Source organism: Mesoplodon bidens (assembly GCF_964165515.1).
Source record: "Mesoplodon bidens genome assembly, chromosome: 12".
Taxonomy (NCBI): Eukaryota; Metazoa; Chordata; class Mammalia; order Artiodactyla; family Ziphiidae; genus Mesoplodon; species Mesoplodon bidens.
Genome location: NC_138168.1, coordinates 50,909,233 through 50,934,687, shown reverse-complemented (window position 1 = coordinate 50,934,687; position 25,455 = coordinate 50,909,233). Strand labels below are relative to the sequence as shown.

Below are 25,455 nucleotides of genomic sequence, written 5' to 3'. Positions count from 1 at the left end.
TTCTCAAGTGCACTTCAGTTCTTCCGCTGCCTTTCCAGCTGGCTACCAAGGCAGCGTCCATGATTGTCTCCTTCGCCCTGACCTTATCGGATAGGGTGCCCTTAGGTGCTGAGTGCCAGAATCAAGGTGCGGGGTCCACAGCGGAGGGCCGCGGGCTCTACGCCCCCATCAGGCTAAGTTCACACGGGGCCAGCCGCCTCTCCACAGAGAGTGCTCAGAGGCACCTTTCCAGAATTACCACGAGCACCCTTCTCCCCATCCCCACTCTGAGACTGTTTTGTTGGGTTGAATGCATAAGGATTGACTGCAACTGGGTTTATAAACCTTAGTCTGGTCCTTCATCTTTAGGACTCAGTTTCTGCATCGTAAAATGGAACACTGAATCCAAAACTTTCTCGGCTTCTTTTAGCTTTGATATTCTAAGATTGTAGTAAGATAGAAAAAGTGAACAAAAAACCCTATCTATCAAAATAATACAACTACATAGCCAGATACAATTCAATTCATGAAATTTTTGCCGGGTATTTATTTTACGACAGTGGAGGATGTGGCTCTTGCTTTCAAGGGCCCTGCCACGTGGTAGGGTGGGTAAGTCACATATGAATGACTCATTTAAGGTAGAAAGAGGGAAGGCCCATTAGAATGGAGTAGAGAATACACTGCTGAAGCACAGAGGAGAGAGAGAGATGATTTCCAACTGGGGAGATGTGAGAAGGCTTCACGGAGGAGGTCTTCTGTTTGGGACACAACCGAGGTGTGAGATAGAACAGTTTCTGAAACTACACTCATATGAGTTATATAAAAGGCTTTGACTAGGGATGGACAGAGATGGAGGTTCAATGTGTCTGGAGGGTTTGGCAAGAGAAGACAGGTGGTAGCCGAGGGCAGCATCTGGGGTTAAGGAGGCCCAACATGGGGTAATGAAATGTTCCAATAGGTTGTCACAGGGGCTATTAGGAGCAAGTTATAATTAGAGATTTAAGCAGGCAGGCAGCATTTGAATATCTCTCAGCAGGGAACAGGGCACTAGCCACCAGACTGAAGTGCAGGAGTAGGATTCTCTGCAAAGAATGTCTTCAAGAGTAGAGTAGGTTTTTCTAAGGGCAGAGCAGGATTCCATTCACAGAGGAACCAATGGACCAGTCGAGACACAAGGCAGGGACTCAGACACAAGGCTGCGAGACGCGCGTCTAGTGGACCTGAACAGGGCTGCAAGGGATTGATTCTTGGGAGTAAGACTGAGTTTAGTTTTAAGACCTAGGTGTGGTTGAGTGGGACCATGGCAATGTTGAGTCCCAGAATTCAGGATTCTTCCTACTTTTGGGCCAAGACATGAGCTTGTCAGGGGAATCCGAGGGAACAGCATTTAAGAGCACCCATCTATGAGGAATCAAGGGATTTCAAGGTTGTGAATCCTTTGAGATGCTCATTGAAGGATGTGGATGGAAATCAAGAACACGGAGGGCATTCCAGGAATGACAGAAGGACTAATGAAGAGAGGTTGAGAAATGCAGAGCAGGTACAAGGAACTGCAAATGGCCCAGTGTGACCAAAGCACAGACTGTGAGAGGAGAATCTATGGAAAATAAATGGATGTAAAGAGAGGCTGGTGCAGCCTGGGGCTACCATGGAGGCTGTGCTCAGGAATCTGTAATAGACTCTACAGGCAGTGGGTCACAACAAAGTGAGCTAATTAAAGCACAGGAGGCTGGAGACATGGGAAGTTTGGGAAGCGTCAGATAGGGATGATAAAGTCTTGAAACAGGGTAATTGCAGGGAAATGGTAAGGGACAGACAGTATATGAATATAGCCTCCAGGAAGGAACTTTGAATTTTTTCCATATGGTACTAATAAAAACTTCAACTGGCTTTGTTCATGTAGAAATCATCGCAGCCAGCACAGGCTCAACTGTATATTTGTGCTGGCTCTCTTAGATGAGAGGAGTAATCTGTGACCTTGAAGTAGAGTATTGCTAACAATTTCTATGGGGCTCATATGGAGAACAAGCCCATTGTCATGACTGACATTATAGCGTGACATTGGGCCAATAATTAAACTGATTAAACTATCATCATTACTGCTAATGAGAGCAGCTACTGTTTATTAAGTGCCTGTTATGTCCCAGCTAGATTACGTATCTTATCTCAAATCGGACACAGTTAGTATTATTGTTCCCATTTTACATATGAGAAAATTGCTTAGTGAATTAAGCAATGTGAGCAAGTTCACACAGCTTGTAAGTAGCAGAACTAGGTTTTAAACTAGTCTGTTTGATCTAACACCCTGAGATCTTTCCAATAAAGATTCTATATTGCTTCTGCTTACTAAAGATAGTCTTATTTATGTATATTTTGGTAGAAAGCATGTAAATGTAGTTCTTTTCCTCTTTGTTTGAATTCTTTTACCATAACTAAAAATTCCTTTAAAACATCATATATATGTGTGTGTACATGCATATATATGTGGCCATATATATACATATATATTTTGTGCAAACTGGAAAAGTGCCTGTAATTTTTCTTTTATTTCTTACAGTTTCACGGTCCTTTACTCACCTTGGTTGACCTTGTAGACCTTTGTGTAGATATTTCAAAAGGCTGTGTCTACTTGGAGCAGATGCACTTCATTCACAGGTACAGTGACATTCTGGATAAAGGGTTCTTATGAAGATTGACACAATAATCACCTGTAGTTTGGGTAGAATATACAAGATAATTAACATTTTCATTCCTTCAAAATAGCAATAGTTTCTGTTAAAATCTCTCTTCTCTACAGACCTCCTAGTGTTACTTGTCTGATCTCTGGAACTTTATTATTATTATTATTATTAAGTATAGCTTCTGCCATAGGGATTTGGCAGCTCGGAATTGCCTTGTCTCTGTAAAAGACTATACTAGTCCATCACGGATAGTGAAGATTGGGGACTTTGGACTCGCGAGGGACATCTATAAAAATGACTACTATAGAAAGAGAGGAGAAGGCCTGCTTCCTGTTCGGTGGATGGCTCCAGAAAGTTTGATGGATGGAATCTTCACTACTCAGTCTGATGTATGGTGAGCTTAACAGGACACAGAGAAACGTGGGCAGAATCATCCAATGCCAGAGCCAGAAGGGATCTTAAAAGGTCATCTAGTCTTGTTTTTTACGTGAGAAAACATAAGACCAGAGAGGTTAAGTGATATGCCTCAAGCTAAAGTGAAAGCTGGTGGGCAAGGAAGGGCTATTCCTGGGTCTCAACAGTTTATACCTCTCCCTCCAATTAGTTTTGATCTGTTACCTTACTGGTATACGTGGAATAGATCCATTTATTTCAGATAGCTTATTACTCTCCAAAAGTGTAGAGGCTATGACTAATAGGAATTGGTGCCTATGAATTAATGTCCAAGTATGTGTTCAAATGCCTACTATTTTGGGATGTTTGGTCATTAATTTATACACAGAATTTAAATCATGGGTCTCAAAACGATTAGGACATGAGGGAGGTTTGGACAGCTCTTTATTATTTGAATAGAACCCCTCATTTTTGCTTGTTGACCCCAAACTTTTGATTAGAGCTGCTCAAAATGTAAAGATTCATCCAATAACTTTTAAGCTGGACTGGACCTCTGCAAAACTGGGGATGAAATAAAGTCTGTCTTCAGTGTCGTCAGTTTATATTCATGCCTTCCCTCTCCACATTTACTAGCACTCAAACTCAGGAAGAAAGGTGAAATGCTTTCTTGCTCACCCCTAGTGTGTTTGCATAATGAAGCTACAAAAGCCATAGGTAATGGACAGTGCGGATTCAGCCAGGGAAGAGGAGCATAGTGTGTGTGTGTGTGTGTGTGTGTGTGTGTGTGTGTTTGTGCCCGCACTAAGCCTTCCTATCACCTTTGAAGTGTTGCTAGTATGCAGTTGCTTGTTCTCTTTTTCTTGAGGTCAACTTGCTTTTAAGTCTCCCATTTGCCTTTTATGGGGCCAAAATGCCAATCACAAAGTAGACTCTGATAGCCCCAGGAATAATTATGTTGGAAAAACTACTGTAAACATGATGTTTCTAATATGTATAATTAAAGCAAACTCTTTAATATCTTTAGGTCTTTTGGAATTTTGATTTGGGAAATTTTAACTCTTGGTCATCAGCCTTATCCAGCTCATTCTAACCTTGATGTTTTAAACTATGTGCAAACAGGAGGGAGACTGGAGCCACCGAGAAATTGTCCCGATGATCTGTAAGTTAATCATGTTCCATAAGTACCCAAGAACAAAAACATGTGCACTTGCAATCATGTGCCTCATTGGTATGGTATTTTTAAATAAAAACTAAATCTATATATTTGTATATCTTATGTAAAATGTAAATTGATTGTGGCACTTAATTTACTAAATACATGATGATTTCTTTTTATTTATATATATATACATGATATTTCATTTCAGAAGCAAAATCTAGAACAGCAAAATATGTTTATATTCTAGGTTAAGAGAATTCTAATAAATAAAAGCTCTTTGTGTATAAGTGCGTGTGTGTGTATGTGTGTGTGTGTGTGTATTCACTCATTTCATTTTGGAAGATCTAATTTGACTAACATCTTAACCTGCATATTAAAAGGTTCTATTAACTAGGAATATATTGTTTAAAAGTTGGATTGCTTTTGTTGATAAAGCTGATATTAGGATATAGTACTGCTAAAAATTATATAGGTTGTTATCTATTTATGAACTTCACACGAAGTGGCTACATAAGTATTAGTGACTTTATCAAATTGATCCTGGCACTGAATTCTAATAGATTTGTGATCCTTGGAACAGTAGGTGATTTTGATCTAATTATAAAGGAAAAACAAGCCAAGTAATTTTGCTGAGTACTAATCTACCTTCTTGTGAACAACCTTAGCAGAAATATCAAGTCTTGACACTTTTTCTAAGAGGTGTTTTACCCAAGAAATTTCTAAAAGAATATATAATCAACAAGTATAAACTCCTCTGTTGTGTGCACTACACCATGCTAAGGACTGTATGGAATACAGAGGTGTTTAAACCGGAGCCACGCTTCTTCAGCATCTCTGAATGTATTTTGAAAGAAAAGACACACACATGGAGCAGTTGGATAACAAGCCAACACATAATAAAGTGCTAAACTGCGTGGTACAGACAAGTGCAAAAGAATTAGCAGTATGCGGATACACACCATGGTTGCACTGCCTTGCCTATGCTGTGTTATTTAGAGGATTATTCAGACTAGAGCCAAAGATGATTAAGATCTGGGCACCTTGGCTGGATGTTCTATGGGTGAATGTTTTTGTATTATTTAAATCTTCCAGCTAGAAGAAGATTGGAATCACTATCTGTTTCTCTTTAGCTCTTATAGCCTCTGGGATATTTACAGAAGGATCAGTTATACACATACCTGAACAAGTTTGGTGGCAGTGTCTAAAAGTATGACTCATGATCCTTTTGGGGCAGATGGAAAAACTTCTATAAGTTAGGAGTAAGAAAGTTATACAAAATTTGAAAAACTTTAGTCTAGGGCTTGAGGAAAAAAACCCAGCATACCTAAGTATAAAATACATTTTAATTAAATAGTTAGCAAACTAATCACTGTTTTGTATCTCTTACACATCTACTGAACACTCATAAAATTTCTCCCAAATTTCAGTTGCACAAAATTTTCCTTGTGCTGTTAGAATTCTATTTGGCATATCTTCCCCTCTAGAGGGTAATGTACCTCATCATAATTAGGCTTTTTTTTTTGGATAGGCACTCTAGGAATCAGTCACTGAATTATACATCTTGACTGATGTGTTCACTTATTTTGTTTGGGGAAGAGGGAGGTGGATAATTAATTGCCCTATTGTGGAGAAGAAAAATGCAGGTATGTTGAACTTTGCTCTATCCAAAGGTATCCAAAAATTCAACTAGAAGGAGGAACAAGAAGGAGTGCTAGAAATGTTCTAGAAAAATATTCCTGATTATAAGTGGAAAAAGATAATATTCTATATAATTTTATCTTGAATAATTATTCAGTTGGATACATTATTGCTCTAATTTTATAAAAATATAGTTTCCTTGAAGCTAAAATTTCCATTGCTGATTTTGAAGTTCATTTGAACATCAATAATTAAAAAGTGAACAATGCTCCAAGCCCTCTAAGGGCTACATGCTCCAGATCCCTAGGAAGGGTTAACAACCCATGGCCAACCAGGAAGACAAGCTGTGCTAAGGAAATGGAGCTCTCAGCGATGCCATTCAATCTGTCCACGGCCTTAAGTTGTCATGATAAAGATTAACTACTCTCCTTAGAGTACAGAGGGAACTGATTTTTATTTGAAGCAGTTCTCTGAGATCATAGGCCCAGCTTAGAGGGTTGAAAGTCTGTGCTGAGCCAGGCTGCACCTTCTATTCACTGCTTAAATACTCAGCACCTGGATGCACTCTGGGTCAGGTGAGTCCATAGATGGCTACGCTGTGCTTAGCTATTAATGGAATGTGAGAGTTCAGAGCATTCCTGCCCTTCTTTCCATAGCCTGGGATGTACGGTGCAAAGCCCAGCCCTCAGCATTCTCTGCAGCTTTTAGTTTGCACAACAACCATAGCACTCTCAAGAATAAACGGGATCAAAGGGCAATCTACATCAAGTGAGAGCTCTTTCACAGGTATCACAGGGGCAACTGAAATTACCGGAGAGTGTCTCAAATGACGGAGGCGACAATGGGAGAACATGGAGGCTCACCACCTTATTTGTACCCCTTAAGAATATGTATACCTAGATGCTAATTGATGCTAATTGGGTCTTTCTGGGATTGGGTATTTTAAAATCTGTGTTTTATGTGCTTTGCTTAAATACTTATAGAAACTCATCCCCTTAATACTGAAAGATGCCATGGAGTTTGCAACTGTTGAATTTCAATTGCCTTATGAATCCAAGGGTTTTACTCATAGAGACTATTAATGAACATGGTTAATGAGGTTGTGCTATTGTGGAAAAAACTGAAGCAAAGAGGAGTAAAGGGGTTGGCATAGTGAATGGAAGAATTTGAACCGGAACACTTAGCTAAGTGAGATATTTCAAGTATAATGTGTGAGTATCTGTTTAGAGGTAGAACAACCAGCCCAGGTAAATTTTAATAAAAGTGAAGGAGCTGTCAGTTTATTTAGACTAATATGCTTGAATATTTGTAACTATAACTTGGTACAAGTATTTAATGCATGATACTGAATTGTGACAAGTATGTATTTGTAAGGAAAGACCCCTATGCCAAAGATACAGTTGTTGTTAATTTACCTGAAAGATGTAAGAAATGCATTTTTCAGGATTGATAAAATTTTAAAAGATTCCCATCAAGATTCTACTTTAACTACTGGTTTAAACTCCATGATCGAATATCAGTTAACACGATGTTATTTCAGAGTCGAATTGTCTTTCACTGAGTTCTCTCTGTGTCATCCCTGTTTCTAAATGCCACAGATTATAAAGAAATATGTAAAAGATTAGGTTCTTAGCGATGATTCTAATCTTTAAAAAATAAAGCCAAGTTTGGCACTCCATATCCAGAATGTAAATTCCTTGTAATATATATGAAAAGTCATTAGATCAATACTGAAAACCAGACCAATATTAGGTTTCTCCATGATACTCTGATATTGAGTATTAACTCTGACCTGAGGTGCTTGCAAGAATGAAAGAGATGGAAGTGGAGTCTGCATGCCATATACAGATACAGCTATTTTAAATACAATACCTATGATGAGTTCTGCGTCATTGTCACCTAGCAATTGAATATTTTCTTACTCCTGCTCCACTGTCATTGTCTTAGTCCAACACCATTATCTCTCACCTAGTCTTCTTCAATAACTTCCTTTGCTTCGTCCCAGCTTACTGGACATATATTCACTACCAAATGTGAAATAGATAGCTAGTGGGAAGCAGCCACATAGCACAGGGAGATCAGCTCAGTGCTTTGTGATCACCTAGAGGGGTGGGATAGGGAGGGTGGAAGGGAGACGCAAGAGGGAGGAGATGGGGGGATATATGTATCTGTATAGCTGATTCACTTTGTTATACAGTAGCAACTAACACACCATTGTAAAGCAATTATACCCCAATAAAGATGTTAAAAAAAAAACAACTTCCTTGCTTCCAACTTGCCCCTCTACAATCAATTCTCCACATATATCAACTAGAGTCATCCTTTAAAGATGTAAAGATCATGCCCACTTAAAAACCTTGGACAGCTTCCACTGCAGTGTCATAAAATCCAGCACCTAGCCTGGCCCTTGATCTGTGTGATCCTCACTTCTCTGACCTCATCTTTTATACTTTCCCCCTCAATGACTGCTCTACAGCCACACTGGCTTTCCTTCACATTATAAAATGTGCCAAGCTCTTTCCAAATTTAGGAATTTATACATGCTTTTGCCTCTTCTAGTGTGTTCCCTGACTTCCATCCCCACCCAGTCCCCATGACTAGCATCTTATTTTTCTAGAGTTCATTGGCTTAAACATCACCTTTGCAGAGGAGGGTCCTTCTATAAGCAATTTGCCAAAAATGTTCCATCTCTAATTAGAGCTCACATTTGTTTTCTTTAGTATTTTTTTTAGAACTTATAATTTGTAATTGTATATTTATCTGTTGATATGGTAGTACTAATATTTTTAAATACTTCTCAGTTTATGTTTCTTTATCAGGCTTTCTCTCTCTGCCCCCAATCTGCCTTCTAGATCCAGAAAGTAAAAAAGAGAACAGGTACTTGACCTTTTTAGTGAGTCAGCAGACTTGGAAATGAAGCTTGGAGGAGAGAGAGGGTTATCTGTTGGGCTGGCTAAAAAGTGCCTTTGATTTTTAAGTAAAAATAAAAGACACATTTTTCATTTTCACCAAGAACTTTATTGAACACTGTATTCACCCTCTTATTCCACTACCTTCTGCCATTTTTCAGGCAACTTAATAATTCCATCTTCCCAAAACTTATCTTTTTGAGCAAAGTACTGTTCCAGGTATCTTTCACAGTCTTCCAGGGAATTGAAATATTTTCCATTAAGAGAATTTTGTAAAGACCAAAATAAATGGAAATCTGAAGGCACAATGTCTGTTGAATACAGCAGATGAATCAGAACTTCCCATCCAAGCTGTAACAGTTTTTGCCTGGTCATCAAAGAAACATGCACTCTTTTGTTAACCTGATGGAAGATTATGCATTTTCTGTTGACTAATTCTGGACACTTTTTGTCGAGTGCTGCTTTCAGCTGGTCTAACTGGGAGCAGTACTTGTTGGAATTAATCGTTTGGTTTTCCGGAAGGAGCTCTTAATACAGGATTCCCTTCCAATCCCACCATATATACATCACCTTCTTTGAAGACCGGCCTTTGGTGTGGAAGGTAGTGGTTTATTTCACTTGCCCCACGATCTCTTCCATTCCACGTTATTGTATAGTACCCACTTTTCATCACCCATCACAATTTGTTTTAAAAACGGAATGTTTTCATTACGTTTAAAGAGAGAATCGCATGAGGAAACACAGTCAAGAAGGTTTTTCTCGCTTAACTTATGTGGAACCCGAACATAAAAGCGATTAACATAACCAAGCTGGTGCAAATGATTTTCAACACTTGATTTGGACATTGTGAGTATGTCAGCTATCTCCTGTGTGGTATAACGTCGACTATTCTCAATTAATGTCTCGATTCGATCGCTATCAACTTCACCTGGTCTACCCGACCCTGGAGCATCCTCCAGCGAGAAATCTCCAGCACGAAACTTCACAAACCACTTTTGACACATTCGATCAGTCATAGCACCTTCTTCATACATTGCACAAGTCTTTTTTTGCGTTTCAGTTGCATTTTTACCTTTCTTGAAATAATAAAGCATAATATGCTGAAAACGTTGCTTTTTTCCCTTCCACCTTCAGTATTAAAATTTTGATAAGTTTTTTTTATAATGCACGCTGATGTGACAGCTCTCACATACAATCTAACAAAATTGTTTTGAATGAAGTTAAAGACAACTAAGTGCTACTAGAGCCACCTTACGGAAAAAAACGAACGAATCTTTTAGCCCACCCAACAGACTCCTTTAGCTCCTTGTTAGCTTGCTAAATGCCAGGTATGAGCAACTAAATCTATAGTTCTATATAAGGATAGTCTAATAAAAAAAGAGGAATTGAAGAGAAACTTAACTCCTTCTAAGCCCCGGGCAAGTGTAGGAAGAAGAGACCTTAACAGATAGAGGTAGGAGGATGAAGATGTTGGATATTTAGGTCTTGAAACCTCTGTAGGCCTCCGTTAGATTAGGTGCGGGTGACACCAAGCACAGGGAGCAACTGCCCACTCCTCCCAATTTGGCAGGATGGCAAGGAGATCACTGAGCAGGGGATCCCCCACATTGACATGGATACCCAGCATCATGAACAGGGTAGGATGGCATGTCCAGACAGAGAACATGTAGCTTGCACTTCTAAGCCTCCTTTGTTTCCTGTGTAGAGTGACATTTTGTTGAAGGCTGGAGATTCAGCCAAGGAGCATCCTGTGGGCATGCAACAGAAACAGGAAGGGATTTCCTGGGCCTTGTCAGCAGATATGGGACATGATGCCGTCTCAGAGGCCTGCAGCTAGAGAGAGAAAAGCGGGGACCAGTTCAGGGAGAAGGGCCAAAAGAACAGGTTAAAGGGATCATAGACTGCAGAGAGCAGCCGATGCCTGCAGGATGGACCAGACCAGTCACTCCTTATGGAATTCCTCATCATTCCATTCTGAGACTAGAGAAGGAGGGCACAGTGGGGTCCAAAGGATCCTTCACCGTGCCAGTACAACTCACAAAAGACTTTCACCCAACATAAATCCTGATACCACCTTGGAGAGGAAGACAGAGGGAGTAGGAATAGCCTAAAGATAAGAGAGACTGAGTTATGATCCATAAAAGACTGAGGATGACCTAAAAAGGGCGGTTTAAAATATTGGAATGGGCTAGGTTATAAATGGCATTGTACTAATTTCCTTCTACTAGGTGGGGCTTTGAGAATTAGTTACAGAACTATAAAAGAGCTACATTTTCCCCCTGCTCCTATGAGTTGTAGTGGATAAATTTTGTCTCCCTCTTACGTTTGCTATATATATCGTATGAGGACAGGAGTCACACTGCCACATCTCTTGCTCTTGATATACTGCTCATATATAGTAAGTGTCCAACAAATCTTTGCTGAGTGAATGAATGAACATTAGTCAAGAGTTCTGCACAGACATTTCTTAGACAACCGTTAAGGAAAAGAGAGTGTTCAACCAGCTATTTATGTCTAGGAGAACTGAGTCTCTTAATTAACCTGGCAGTGTAATGAAGAGTAAAAGCTTTAGAATTGGGTCTGATTTCTACCTCTGGTTCTGCCACTAAATATCTGTGTGGCTTGGAGTAAATCTTAGATTTTGTTTCAGATATCAGTGTATGAATGTAAAATTTAATCTCAGCTTCTTCAGTAATTTTTATAGCTGTTAGTTTCCTAATGGGTTCAGTAAACATTTTTCAACCATCTATTTACTATCTATTTATTTAGATTAATAACTGTTGAATGTCAGCTTTTCAGAAGGAAGATGTTTTCTAATAAACGTAGTTATATTGCCAGCCACTATTATATAAGAAACAAAAGCTTTTGTTCTGGTTCAGTTATATTAATTATGGAAAACTGGCAATAACTCAAATTCTTTTCCTTCTGAAATGACCTTACCTGGGTTATCAGTAATGGCTACCTAGTGATATCCGATCACTATTTACTTTGTGTCCTTACCCACATATCCAGGTGGAATTTAATGACCCAGTGCTGGGCTCAAGAACCTGACCAAAGATCTACTTTCCATAAGATTCAAGAACAGCTTCAGTTATTCAGAAATTTTTCCTTAAATAGTATTTCTCAATGCAGAGGAGAAACAAACCCCAGTGGAGTCATAAATGAAGCCTTTGAAGGTAAGTTTGATTCCTCTTCAGAATTTTTGGGTTTTCTCTACAGTGTGAACTGAATAAGGTTAAAATGGGATGTATGTGGAAGACATCTTACAGTGCGTAAGAAGAATAATATACTGGCACCATCCTCATAATCAAGTATTTATTGTACTCCTCTTTGAAAATAATTTTGATTTGTTCATTAAATTAAAAAAAAGAATAATGGTATGGCCCCTGGATTTATAATTTAAGATAGTAAGGATGAGAATTAACATGTTAGACTATATTTTCATGAGGCCTGTTCTCTCCGCCCTCCACCCCTCATGCCAGTTTGTACCTCAGTGGCAGAGTTGAGTTAATTATAGTTGATGGTACATTATTGTCATTGGTCTATGCAAGACTTATCTTTCATTTGTTTGTTTAGTCCCTTTATCTCCATATTCCTCTCCTGTTCTATTTCCTCCCTCCACCTGCCAGGCAGCCATACTAATGTCTTTAATGTGTATCTTTTAATTTGTTGTATATTGTATGCATGGATACTATCATGTTATGTAATGTTTCTTTTCTTTCTTTTTCATTAAGTACTGTGTTTTTAAGAGTCATCCATTTTGCTATGTATATGTCTAATCTGGTACTTTTAACTGCTATTTAGTTTGCTATGATTATTGTAGTGGGTCACACCTTGCTAAGGTCTACTGTGATTCCACTACAGTATTTTGGTATTAAAACACAGTAGTCACTTAACTCATTTCCAAAATCAGATTTACAATACATTTGCCTAATTGGCTGCAGAAAAATAAATTTAAAAATGATCCTTTCCAGCTGCTCTTAAACTTCATCCCATTATTAAAAGTTCATAGGACCCTTTGTTTTTTTTCAAATGCAAACATTATTGCTTAGATATAAACCTGGCAAGATGGACCATGACTCAGAATCCCTCAGAAATTAAGACTCTCTGTCTCTGCACTGATTGATTACACAATGGCTGATGGTTGCCCTGGAGTCATCTCTCTACAGTGAGACCTTCACCTTGAGTGATGCACTTGACGAATAATAGCAGGGAAAAATATGAAGCCCAAGGACAAATATCTGCTTGTCTTGTTTGCTGTGTTTCTTACTATACATTTTGAGTAACTTTGGATCCATGACATGAATGGAGATGACTCTGATCATGACACTTCTTTAACACAAACAGCTAAGTGACAGATTGGAGAGGGCTGTGCTTGCTTTGAGCATGCATCCTGATCCTCATCAGAATAAGCCTTGTTAATAATCTCACATTGGCTCTACCTGCCTTCTCATCATGGAACCGAGCTGATTCTAGGAGTGCCAATGGTTGAGCCCTTAGGAGTTATAACTGCAAGGCAACCCCATTTTTCTGGAGGGTTCTATATGTGTACTTGACTGTGTGAAGATCACTCAGGTTAAGAAAAAACATACCTATAAGCCATTCTACATACAATAAAATCCTTCTCATTTTCTAAACGTTTGCTTAATGTATTCCTTTGAATGAATTTTTGAGAAAATTTAAAAAATTATTTCAACAGATACCTGTTGACTTTTGTGCAAGACCTAGAATAGTGGTAAGTGCCTGAATTTAATGTGTACCATTGGGATGCTTTAAAGAAAGAGGCAAGAATATTTCTTTCCCTTGAGAAACTAGAGTCAGTTTCTTTAATCTTGTATGTAATGTTTAGTAGTGAGCTGTTCTTCTACTGGTGATTTTGAAAGTTGTCCTTGTCATAGGACTGTGTCTCTATCCACAGGAAAGGTGAGTGTCACCAGTCCACTACTGAATAATACTGTTTTGCTCAAGCCATTTGAATCTGCCCCTGCTTGGCCTGGTTCTTATTGGTTGTAACTTCACATATGGAAACCTTAGAGGAACAACAATCTGGGGTGGTTTGCCAATATGTAAAATGAAATCTTTTGTTCCTGAGGTAGATGAATGGCAGTAAGTGGGTTGAGTTGATTGCACAGATGTCTGAAAGGCAAGCAGAACATGGTTTTGCTTACTGGGCCCTGAAAGCATGATTTCCTTACTAAATCACTTCTCTGATCTCTAGAAGGCAAAGCTTAACTACTAAGCCTCTGATTCAGATTTTCTTGTGAATATCATTTTTGTGGCCTTTATAAAATGAAACACAATCATCATCTTTTTAAAGGTTTAAAAAAGAATTTTTATGTTATTTTACAATCAAAAAAGTGATTCCTGATCCTTTCCGAATTTTCTTCTAACTTTCCTAGTAATTAATCTCTGTAATAGTTCTTGCTATATTATTTTTATAACTGTATTTAAAGATCTTTATTAGAAAAGTAATTTATGTTTATTGTTTAAAAAACATATAAAAGTATCTAAGCAGCATAAAAAGTTAGTCTCTTCCTTCTTCCCTGTCCTTACTCCCCGTGCTAGCCATTGTTTGTGATTTGATTATATACTTCCAGATATTTTATATGCGTATACAACCATTTACAGATATGTTCATTTGTGTATGTTTGTATACATACACACTGGCTGGTAGTCTAGAGGAATGAGTGAGATGTAGATTCTCTGGTCAGTGTTCCATCATTTTTCTTTTTTTTTTTTAACAAATGAGCTTATTTTTGAAGATTTGGTGAGCAGATGATTTTAAACTACATCTTCTGCCAGAAGCCAGGAGGCATTCACTTGCCATTGAGAGGGAATTCATGTTCTGTGGGAGTCCTGAGGCAGCATGCCAAACCTACACTGTATGGCAGAGGGAGAGTCAATAAAAGCCACTGAGAGGTTAATCCTAAACTGAGTCCTGCAGGGGGGTGAGAGTAAGGTATCTCAGGAGAGAAGGAGCAGTATGTAGAAAGTCAGGGAATAATAGAGAATGGGGGTTCACAGAACTGCAGGTAGTTTATCACACTTGACGGTGGGAAATGGCAAGTGATGAAACTGGAGGAACAGTGGTCACACTAATCACATAAGAAATGAAAATTAATGAAAGCTGAAATAATGAATGGTGACAGGTATAGAAAGAAGGATATGGGAACCAGACTTACCACAGGGGTAGATGCTAGAGGATTTGGCATCTAATTGGGTGAAGAAGAGAGAGGAGACGATGGTGAATCCCAGTGATTTGAGAAACGAGGTGCAAAGCCATGCTCTTCCCAAAGGCGGGGGCACAGGAGGAGGAACAGCTTTACGCATGTTTGGTTTGAGGTGAATGTGGGAGAAATGAAGAAGCCCAGTATTCAGTTGGAAATACAGGTAGTTGAAGTCAAGGGTGTCATTGAGGTTATTCAATTAAAGTGTATAGAATTAGAAGAGAAGTAAACAGTGGATGGGACCCAGAAAACAGCCAATATATGAGGGACTGACAAAGAAAGATGATGGGCAGGCACTGAGAGAAGTCAGAAAGGGAAGAGGAAGGTTGTCATGGAAATCCAAAGGAGAGAGGCTCACAGACTTGAGAGTAGTCAAATGCTGCAGAGATAAAGAGTTCCACAGGGTTGCGAGGAATTTACAGTTGACTTGTGTTGTATTTTAAAATTCAACTCCTTGCTCACAGAAGCCTTTCCTTCTAATGTGTACAGACATTCTATATAAAAATTACGGAGGCTGTCATAATGGGTGTTAGAGGGCCTGAGAGCTTAGTTTTACCTTAGGGTCTACCAGAAGTCTCCATGAACCCTTAAGAAAATCTTTTCACCATGTAGCATTACCTAGTTCATCTATGAGACCGAGGTAACAGTACATATAGAGAACAAAACTCTTTTTGTGAATGGCTTTTAATTGCAGTATTAGTTAACTTTATTTTAGCACTTTTTTATATATCACTTGTGCTATGTGGGTTAACTCATTAAATCCTCACAATAGCCCTATGAAGTGGGCATTATAATATTACCATTTTATAGCTGAAAAGATTGAGGTTAGTAAATTGCCCATGGTCATCCTGCTGAATGGGGCTGGAGTAGGACTCTATTCTAGAGCCTTTGCTCTCATCCTTCACAGAGACATGGCTATGGTTAGAAAACTGCTCCCACACTCTCCCCACTTTGTTTTCTTTGGTATGCTGATTTATTTAGGTGCTAAGTTGTTGAAAGACTGAATTAAAATTCTAAATAACATTAAAAAAATAGAGAAGCAGACATAATGAGGCAGAATAAGGATGCAGGAAGAGGTTAGGAAGAGGTTAACAGGGAATATAATCAAACTCTGATAATTTAGATAGAAACAAGTAATTCTGTGCCATGACAGATATAGAATTTTGGTACAAGAGAAATTCACATTCTGAGATTTACAATGAATGTAAATCCTGATGATAAGGAATGGAAAGAGATATGGGGATCACCAAAAATTTTGATAATTCGATGTGACTGAACAAAAGTGGTAGAGAAGAGAGAAGAAATAGAATGAAAAGCAGAGTTTGCATATTTGCAAAGGATAGAAATTATGGAACAGTCTCTTCAAGGCAAGCCTAAACTTAAATACCTTTTAAGTAAAAGAGAATGTATTTAATAATAGTTTGCTGCTTTGCAGACTGGTGGGCATACTTAACAAAACTGTAAGAAGTCTTCTTTGTTATTGTCGGAGGTATGTAAGAAGAGAGGAAAGCCACTGGGAGGACTTTTTTGAAAAAAAAAAAAGGCATTAGGATTTCAGGGAGCAATAACACCATGCCTATGCTATGGTCCTACTGACCTAATGGGGTGGAGAGGGGATAGAGAGAGAAGATTAGTAACATATCTGGGGATCTAGTAAAAATATCCCAGTGACTTCATCCAAACATTTGTGTAAACATCACCTCATCAGTCCCAGAGAGTTCTACAGGAAACAAATCTAAATGCTCTTCTGCTGTTCTAAACATAGCCAGTCAGCCAGCATATGTCTTGTCTGTAAATATCCTGTCTTACTTGGAAGTCTTTATTTTAATATTTCCCTCTTAAACCAAGGGTTGCCAAGTGCATGCCATCTTTGCTCAGGATCTCTCTCTGCTTTAAGGACCTGCAGGTTTTCTATACAGTAGTTTTTAAACCAAAATAAACAACCCGCCCCATCTCTCATAATTACGCAATAAGAAAATGTACTAATTGCTGAAAGCTTGCCAGGGTCAAGTTACTAAATATTGCCCTAAGTACTATGAACCAATGAAATAGTTAGCTAATGATTTTTCTTTGACATATTGCACCAGAATTTGTAAAAAGAATTTATTTGCCTTATGTAAAAGATTTTTTTCCAAATAACTCAATATAGGCAAAAAATTAAATCATGTTTCAGTAGAAAGTTTCCCAATATGCTATTTAATGGACTAAATGTATGGCAGTGAAGCAGCTGATAACATGAGTAGCTAGACCTATATTGTAGGTGTACATTTTTGTTGAAATTCTAGACTCCTTTAGCCTAATTTCTTTAAGCCCTTCAGGAATACCATCCTAATTTCCTCAGTAATCTGGGCTGCTGGGCAATTTAAAGTTAAATACCCTATTTCCTGCTATCATTTTTCAATATTTTCTATTGCTATTATCTTGCATAACAAGTTATTCTTATGAGTTTCTCAATGGCTGTAAGTACATATTGACAATAATCATAACAGTTGGATCCTTCCATAGATATTCAGCACTTAGGCATTAACCAAACCTGACATCTGATAAACTTATTTCTGTGGGGGAGATATTTTAAAACACTATCTGACTATTTGTGTGGTTTGAAATATACTAGAATGATGTTTGAACAATGAAGAGGAACATGGGGTGATGCCCAAGAACCTGTGAGCCTGTAGCTCGGCCTTCTTGCTCTTCAGCAGTGGGGGAGGGTCTGAAAATGAAATAAACACCTAATAAGACAGAGCAAGGACAGTGATTCACATGCTTCTTTCTTTGTAGTTCAGGTTTGGAACTTGGTAATAGGTAGATCCGTTAAATTCCATCAGGGAATAATAGATGCAATGGTGCTTCCCTTAGTTCTTTGAAATTATTTAAAATTTCCCCATATTTCAATTTAAATAAATCCAGCCTGGGTGTAGGTCAGGGCTAAGCACAGAAGCTTGGCAGCCCGGCAGGCCTCACCCACACATTTGGGTGCTCTTGTGCTGGAAGTAGGATGAGGAGAAAGGGAAAGACCTGCGTCTGCTGACTAGAATGTTTCTGATTTGTAAAACGTGATGCTGTATGAAAGGACAGTAATATTTCCGACTGTAAATTTTTCATCCAGGTAGTAACACCCAGAGATTGGAAAACATTGATAAAAAGCAAATAATTCCCACAATATACATTTGCATATTTATCTTGTTGATTCCCTAAATTTTGCGGAATGTTTCAGAAACCCTGCAATTAGGTTTCAACAAGAATTCTTATACTTTTCTAAGTAAGAAGGTCAGCCTCTAAGTAGAGAAAGACAAAATAATATGAGCACAATTGTGAAGAAGGTCAAACTACCCTCTGGCTGCCCATCTTTCTACTGCCACGCCCACCTCACACACATGTGTGTCTGGAGTCAGTGCCTCTCAAGGACTCCTGCAGGGCACACTGCCCACCACCTTCTTGTCACACAGCACGGCAGCTCCACTCTCCCCTCAGGGAGGTGAACATGAGGACACAGACTAGAGCCAGACAGTTTAGGTTCAAATTCTAGTTGTGTGACCTTGGGAAAATTGCTAAACTCCTCTGTCCTCAATTTCCTCATCTGTTAAATGGAGATAGTGCCAGTACTGACTTAATAGGAGAAGAATGAGTTAATATATGCATATCACTTGGAACAGTGCCTGGTACGTAGTAAGTACTCTGTAAGTGTTAATAACAACAATTATTATTATTATATTTCATATCAGTGCTTATCACCACCTGACATAAATTTAGTTTTGCACTAGTTTATCGTCTGTCTCTCCCCATTAGAATGTAAACCCCAAATAGCAACAAATGTGTTTTGTTCACTGCTGTATCATCAATACCTAGGACACAGCCTGGTGTGCAGTAGGCATGCAATAAATATTAGCTTAATAAATTATTAAATTACTTTATCTAAAGAAATACATCTTTAAAGGTAGGTATTTTAGCTGATGTGGCAAGATGAAAGGGTAAGCACTTCACACAAAAAGGGCTGCCCTAGGGCCACTTAATTCCTGTCACAAAGACCATGACCTGTTTCACCTGTTATGGCAGAATTAATCACCTCTGTGCTCTCATCACTTTATGTATTCCTTTCTTATATACACACACATGACCTTCCATGGTACTATTTCCGCTTTCCTACTAGACTGCAGTAGCGTCAAGGACAGGGAACATGTCTTGGACTTTTGTGTTCCCTTAGTGGTCATCATAAATATTTGCTGAACCAATGGGTAAGGCTGGTGTTGTTCTAATTCTCATACAGCCTGGATATTACAGATAAAGGAAACCAAACAGATGCTAGAATAACTTTTGTATTTTTTTTCACAGATGAAGATGGTCATATGATTTGTTTGAATTCAGATGACGTTATGTCAACTGCTTTACTGGAAACCAAGAACCAAGAAGGGTTAAACTATGTGGTACTGGCTACAGAATGCAGACAAGGTGAAGCAAATTCTGAGGGTCCTCTAAGCTTCAAGGCATTTGAATCTTGTGGTCTGAGGAAAGAAGAGAAGGAATCACATGCAGACAAAGACATCTGCCAAGAAAAACAAGTGGCTTACTGCCCTCCTGGCAAGTCTGAAGGCCTGAACTATGCCTGTCTCACTCACAGTGGATATGGAGATGGGTCTGATTAATAGCTCTGTTTGGGAAATGCAGAGTTGAGAGGAACACTCCTCCCATTAAGTAGTCACTGAAAGAAAGCCTAGTAGAATGATAGATGTTGTGGGTGGTGGTCTATGACTCTGAATTAACACAGGGAAGTTCCTGAGTTCTCATCTTGGCCCCAAGAGCCATTTGGTTTTAGTTGTGACAATCCCCATACCAACTGTCTAACCTTCAGCAGAATTCTGAGGTGAACCTTTGAGCATTTGGGAAAACTTAGAAAGACTCATGAGTCTGGAAATGAAACTGTGATTCCTCACCCTGAGGTCCCTTAGGCCACTGCCCACCCTTCAGTCTGGGCTGTAAGAGAAACATCTTAGTTAGGTGGTTAAAGACTAAACACTTATGTTTAGGGACCTGAAGGAGGAGGATAAGAAGTGTGCTCAAGGGGCCAAATGAACAACAGATTATCCCAAAAGGGACAAAGGAAGTGACTAAATAACTCTACACATACAGAAGGAACTAGCACCTATGACACGAGAAGTCATTTGGAAAGCTATTACTACAGTAAAATATTGTCCTTAATGACTACTCTAAAATACTTTGTATTTTGGAGACTTGGAACAGCAGCTTCGGTCATAATGACAATAGAACCATGAAGGTCTCTACGTCCTAAAGTTTAGCATTCCACGATCTTTGGGTCATATAAAAATTACTCTGTGACTTGTGTGCTGTTACAGAAATTAGCTAATATAAAGATGGTTTTTGTTTGCCATATCTTTTATACATAACATACTTAGAATTACATTTACTATCCAAGTGTCCTTAAAATTAAACATAAATGATTATATAATGTTAATTCAAGCTGTGTGATTTTTAGCAACCATACAAAATAATAAACACCTAAATGAGAACTATTAAAAATTAAATGAGAGCACCTAAATGAGAGAAATTAAAAAATTGCTGCAGAGAAACACTCTGATTTAAAGCCATTCATTTTTTTGCAGTTACCCATTTAAATCTGAAAGCCTCAAATGCTCTAATAGCAACACCAATGAAAGTATTGTGTGTTACTTAGTTGCAGTATACAGGATGTTCACGAGCTATAAGGAACACTTTGATCATAACATTTGCTAAAAACTACTGTGGAAGAGGAACACATATGTTTTCACCTTGGATCATTTAGTTCATTTTAAAATTTGCCTACTGCCTGAGAACCTGCACAGATGATAGACTGTATGATGAGGAACACAGGGAGGTCAATGTGTCAATTCTGTGGTGAACAGCCCCCAAGTAAAGGTCCAGGATTTATGGCCACTCTGCCACATCTGTCATCTCATTGAACAAGGCAGAATATTTTCCCTCTGATCTTTTGACTTTCTAATGGGCACTGATCATTTTTGTTAGCCCAGCATATGATGCCCCTTCCTGTGTTGGGGAATTCCTCTACCATTATATTCCGAGTGGGAACTATGCTCCATTTCCTTCCCCAAGATCTCTCACAGTAAGAAGGCAGGCAAGGGACCCTAGCCCCTACCACTCAGACACAGCCACCACAGGCTTCTAATTGAGAGCGAAGGAAGCAAAGAAATAGGAACCACAGTGAGTCGTCCCTGGTGATGGTGGCAATTGCAGTTGGTCTAGCTCCCAGAATGCAGTGTCCAGGGCCAGGAGAGTCGGCAGAGCAAGTCTGGAGCCTGGTGCCTCTGGCAGCTTGGGAGGCCAGAGAGGCCTGGTTCTGCTGTCTGCTTCTGGCCAGGCTCCCTGTTCCATAGCCTCTGAGTTGGGTTCTCAAGCCCTCCCAGGGATTCTGTGACTTATCTCCATAGCCTTTCCCCCATCCTGTATTTACATTTATTGATTCAATCCTTTAATAATTTATTCAACACATAGTTACTACATGCCACGTTCTGTTCCAAGCACTAGAAATACAGCAATGAACAAAACAAAATCCTTGCCTATATGGAGTGTAGTTCACCTACTATAACTACTAGCGTAGTTCACAGTACTGAGCACTTGGCTAGGTAGCAGTTTCAAAAATAAGGAAAATGGGTAACATGGAGTGTGGTCATCTACAAACACTGGCATTAACAGTTCATCCTGTCCTGGGAGAAGCAAAAGAAATGAGAGATAGGGAAGAGTAGACAGTAGAGGGTCTTAGTGCTAAACCACAGAAATGGAATTTCATTCTGTAGTAGATGAGTCATCAAAGCTTTTTTAAAATTATACTCCATAGCCTGTTAATAAATGTTTTTCTTTTAAATCAGCCAGAGTCAGTTTCTGTTTCTTGCAACCATGACTTTTGCTCTGCCAGTGCCACAGACCTTTATTTTGGAATACACAAAGGGATTAGAAGCATATAGAAGAATTCAATTTTCAGTACAATAAATTTGCATTACAACCTGGACAATAGAGAAATTTATAGAATAGCTGAGGGGAACAGCCCGTAAAATATCATGTTTCAGCTAGGATATAGGTGCAAATTAGTAGTCTTTTTTTATAATTCATAATGAATAATATTGGTAGAAATATTTTTTTTAAACATCTTTATTGGAGTATAATTGCTTTACAATGGTGTGTTAGTTTCTGCTTTATAACAAAGTGAATCAACAATACTTATACATATATCCCCATATCTCTTCCCTCTTGGGTCTCCCTCCCTCCCACTCTCCCTATCCCAACCCTCTAGGTGGTCACAAAGCACCGAGCTGATCTCCCTATGCTATGCTGACCAAATAGATTTTAACCTATTTTTCTCTCTCTCCAAGTATCTGTCTGCCTTCTTTCTTCTTTTCTGCCTTCTTTTTTATTTATTTATTTATTTATTTTTTGCTTTATAACAAATTAAATCAGTTATACATATACATATGTTCCCATATCCCCTCCCTTTTGCGTCTCCCTCCCACCCTCCCTATCCCACCCCTCCAGGCGGTCACAAAGCACCGAGCTGATCTCCCTGTGCTATGCGGCTGCTTCCCACTAGCTATCTACCTTACGTTTGGTAGTGTATATATGTCCATGCCGCTCTTTCACTTTGTCACAGCTTACCCTTCCCCCTCCCCATATCCTCAAGTCCATTCTCTAGTAGGTCTGTGTCTTTATTCCTGTCTTACCCCTATGTTCTTCATGACATTTTTTTTTCTGAAATTCCATATATATGTGTCAGCATACAGTATTTGTCTTTCTCTTTCTGACTTACTTCACTCTGTATGACAGACTCTAGGTCCATCCACCTCATTACAAATAGCTCAATTTCATTTCTTTTTATGGCTGAGTAATATTCCATTGTATATATGTGCCACATCTTCTTTACCCATTCATCCGATGATGGACACTTAGGTTGTTTCCATCTCCGGGCTATTGTAAATAGGGCTGCTATGAACATTTTGGTACATGTCTCTTTTGGAATTATGGTTTTCTCAGGGTATATGCCCGGTAGTGGGATTGCTGGGTCATATGGTAGTTCTATTTGTAGTTTTTTAAGGAACCTCCATACCGTTCTCCATAGTGGCTGTACCAATTCACATTCCCACCAGCAGTGCAAGAGTGTTCCCTTTTTTCCACACCCTCTCCAGCATTTATTGTTTCTAGATTTTTTGATGATGGTCATTCTGACTGGTGTGAGATGATATCTCATTGTAGTCTTGATTTGCATTTCTCTGATGAGTAAAGATGTTGAGCATCCTTTCATGTGTTTGTTGGCAGTCTGTATATCTTCTGTGGAGAAATGTCTATTTAGGTCTTCTGCCCATTTTTGGATTGGGTTGTTTGTTTTTTTGTTATTGAGCTGCCTGAGCTGCTTATAAATTTTGGAGATTAATCTTTTGTCAGTTGCTTCATTTGCAAATATTTTCTCCCATTCTGAGGGTTGTCTTTTGGTCTTGTTTATGGTTTCCTTTGCTGTGCAAAAGCTTTTAAGTTTCATTAGGTCCCATGTGTTTATTTTTGTCTTTATTTCCATTTCTCTAGGAGGTGGGTCAAAAAGGATCTTGCTGTGATTTATGTCATAGAGTGTTCTGCGTATGTTTTCCTCTAAGAGTTTGATAGTGTTTGGCCTTACATTTAGGTCTTTAATCCATTTTGAGCTTATTTTTGTGTATGGTGTTAGGGAGTGATCTAATCTCATACTTTTACATGTCCCTATCCAGTTTTCCCAGCACCACTTATTGAAGAGACTGTCCTTTCTCCACTGTACATTCCTGCCTCCTTTATCAAAGATAAGGTGACCATATGTCCGTGGGTTTATCTCTGGGCTTTCTATCCTGTTCCATTGATCTATCTTTCTGTTTTTGTGTCAGTACCATACTGTCTTGATTACTGTAGCTTTGTAGTATAGTCTGAAGTCAGGGAGCCTGATTCCTCCAGCTCCATTTTTCGTTCTCAAGATTGCTTTGGCTATTCGGGGTCTTTTGTGTTTCCATACAAATTGTGAAATTTTTTGCTCTAGTTCTGTGAAAAATGCCAGTGGTAGTTTGATAGGGATTGCATTGAATCTGTAGATTGCTTTGGGTAGTAGAGTCATTTTCACAATGTTGATTCTTCCAATCCAAGAGCATGATACATCTCTCCATCTATTTGTATCATCTTTAATTTCTTTCATCAGTGTCTTATAATTTTCTGCATACAGGTCTTTTGTCTCCTTAGGTAGATTTATTCCTAGATATTTTATTCTTTTTGTTGCAATGGTAAATGGGAGTGTTTCCTTGATTTCACTTTCAGATTTTTCATCATTAGTATATAGGAATGCCAGAGATTTCTGTGCATTAATTTTGTATCCTGCAACTTTACCAAATTCATTGATTAGCTCTAGTAGTTTTCTGGTAGCATCTTTAGGATTCTCTATGTATAGTATCATGTCATCTGCAAACAGTGACAGCTTTACTTCTTCTTTTCCGATTTGGATTCCTTTTATTTCCTTTTCTTCTCTGACTGCTGTGGCTAAAACTTCCAAAACTATGTTGAATAAGAGTGGTGAGAGTGGGCAACCTTGTCTTGTTCCTGATCTTAGTGGAAATGGTTTCAGTTTTTCACCATTGAAGACGATGCTGGCTGTGGGTTTGTCATATATGGCCTTTATTATGTTGAGGAAAGTTCCCTCTATGCCTACGTTCTGCAGGGTTTTTATCATAAATGGGTGTTGAATTTTGTCGAAAGCTTTCTCTGCATCTATTGAGATGATCATATGGTTTTTCTCCTTCAGTTTGTTAATATGGTTTATCACGTTGATTGATTTGCGTATATTGAAGAATCCTTCCATTCCTGGAATAAACCCCACTTGATCATGGTGTATGATCCTTTTAATGTGCTGTTGGATTCTGTTTGCTAGTATTTTGTTGAGGATTTTTGCATCTATGTTCATCAGTGATATTGGCCTGTAGTTTTCTTTCTTTGTGACATCCTTGTCTGGTTTTGGTATCAAGGTGATGGTGGTCTCGTAGAATGAGTTTGGGAGTGTTCCCCCCTCTGCTATATTTTGGAAGAGTTTGAGAAGGATAGGTGTTAGCTCTTCTCTAAATGCTTGATAGAATTCGCCTGTGAAGCCCTCTGGTCCTGGGCTTTTGTTTGTTGGAAGATTTTTTATTACAGTTTCAATTTCAGTGCTTGTGATTGGTCTGTTCATATTTTCTATTTCTTCCTGATTCAGTCTTGGCAGGTTGTGCATTTCTAAGAATTTGTCCATTTCTTCCAGGTTATCCATTTTATGGGCATAGAGTTGCTTGTAGTAATCTCTCATGATCTTTTGTATTTCTGCAGTGTCAGTTGTTACTTCTCCTTTTTCATTTCTAATTCTATTGATTTGAGTCTTCTCCCTTTTTTTCTTGATGAGTCTGGCTAATGGTTTATCAATTTTGTTTATCTTC

The 25,455-nt window shown here is 38.7% G+C and overlaps 1 protein-coding gene across 2 annotated transcripts in view; it reads left to right on the top strand.

The window, feature by feature from the left end:
* Positions 1-21,857, top strand: part of ROS1 (ROS proto-oncogene 1, receptor tyrosine kinase) — a 115,070-nt gene extending 93,213 nt beyond the window's left edge. For both annotated transcript variants that reach the window (XM_081250805.1, XM_081250804.1), the window contains exons 40-44: positions 2,537-2,634; positions 2,851-3,054; positions 4,078-4,212; positions 11,772-11,935; positions 19,316-21,857. In XM_081250805.1, coding sequence (XP_081106931.1) covers positions 2,537-2,634; positions 2,851-3,054; positions 4,078-4,212; positions 11,772-11,935; positions 19,316-19,626 — 912 coding nt within the window. In that variant the 3' untranslated portion in view covers positions 19,627-21,857. The remainder of the gene's footprint in view (positions 1-2,536; positions 2,635-2,850; positions 3,055-4,077; positions 4,213-11,771; positions 11,936-19,315) is intronic.
* The last annotated feature ends 3,598 nt before the right edge of the window (positions 21,858-25,455 follow it).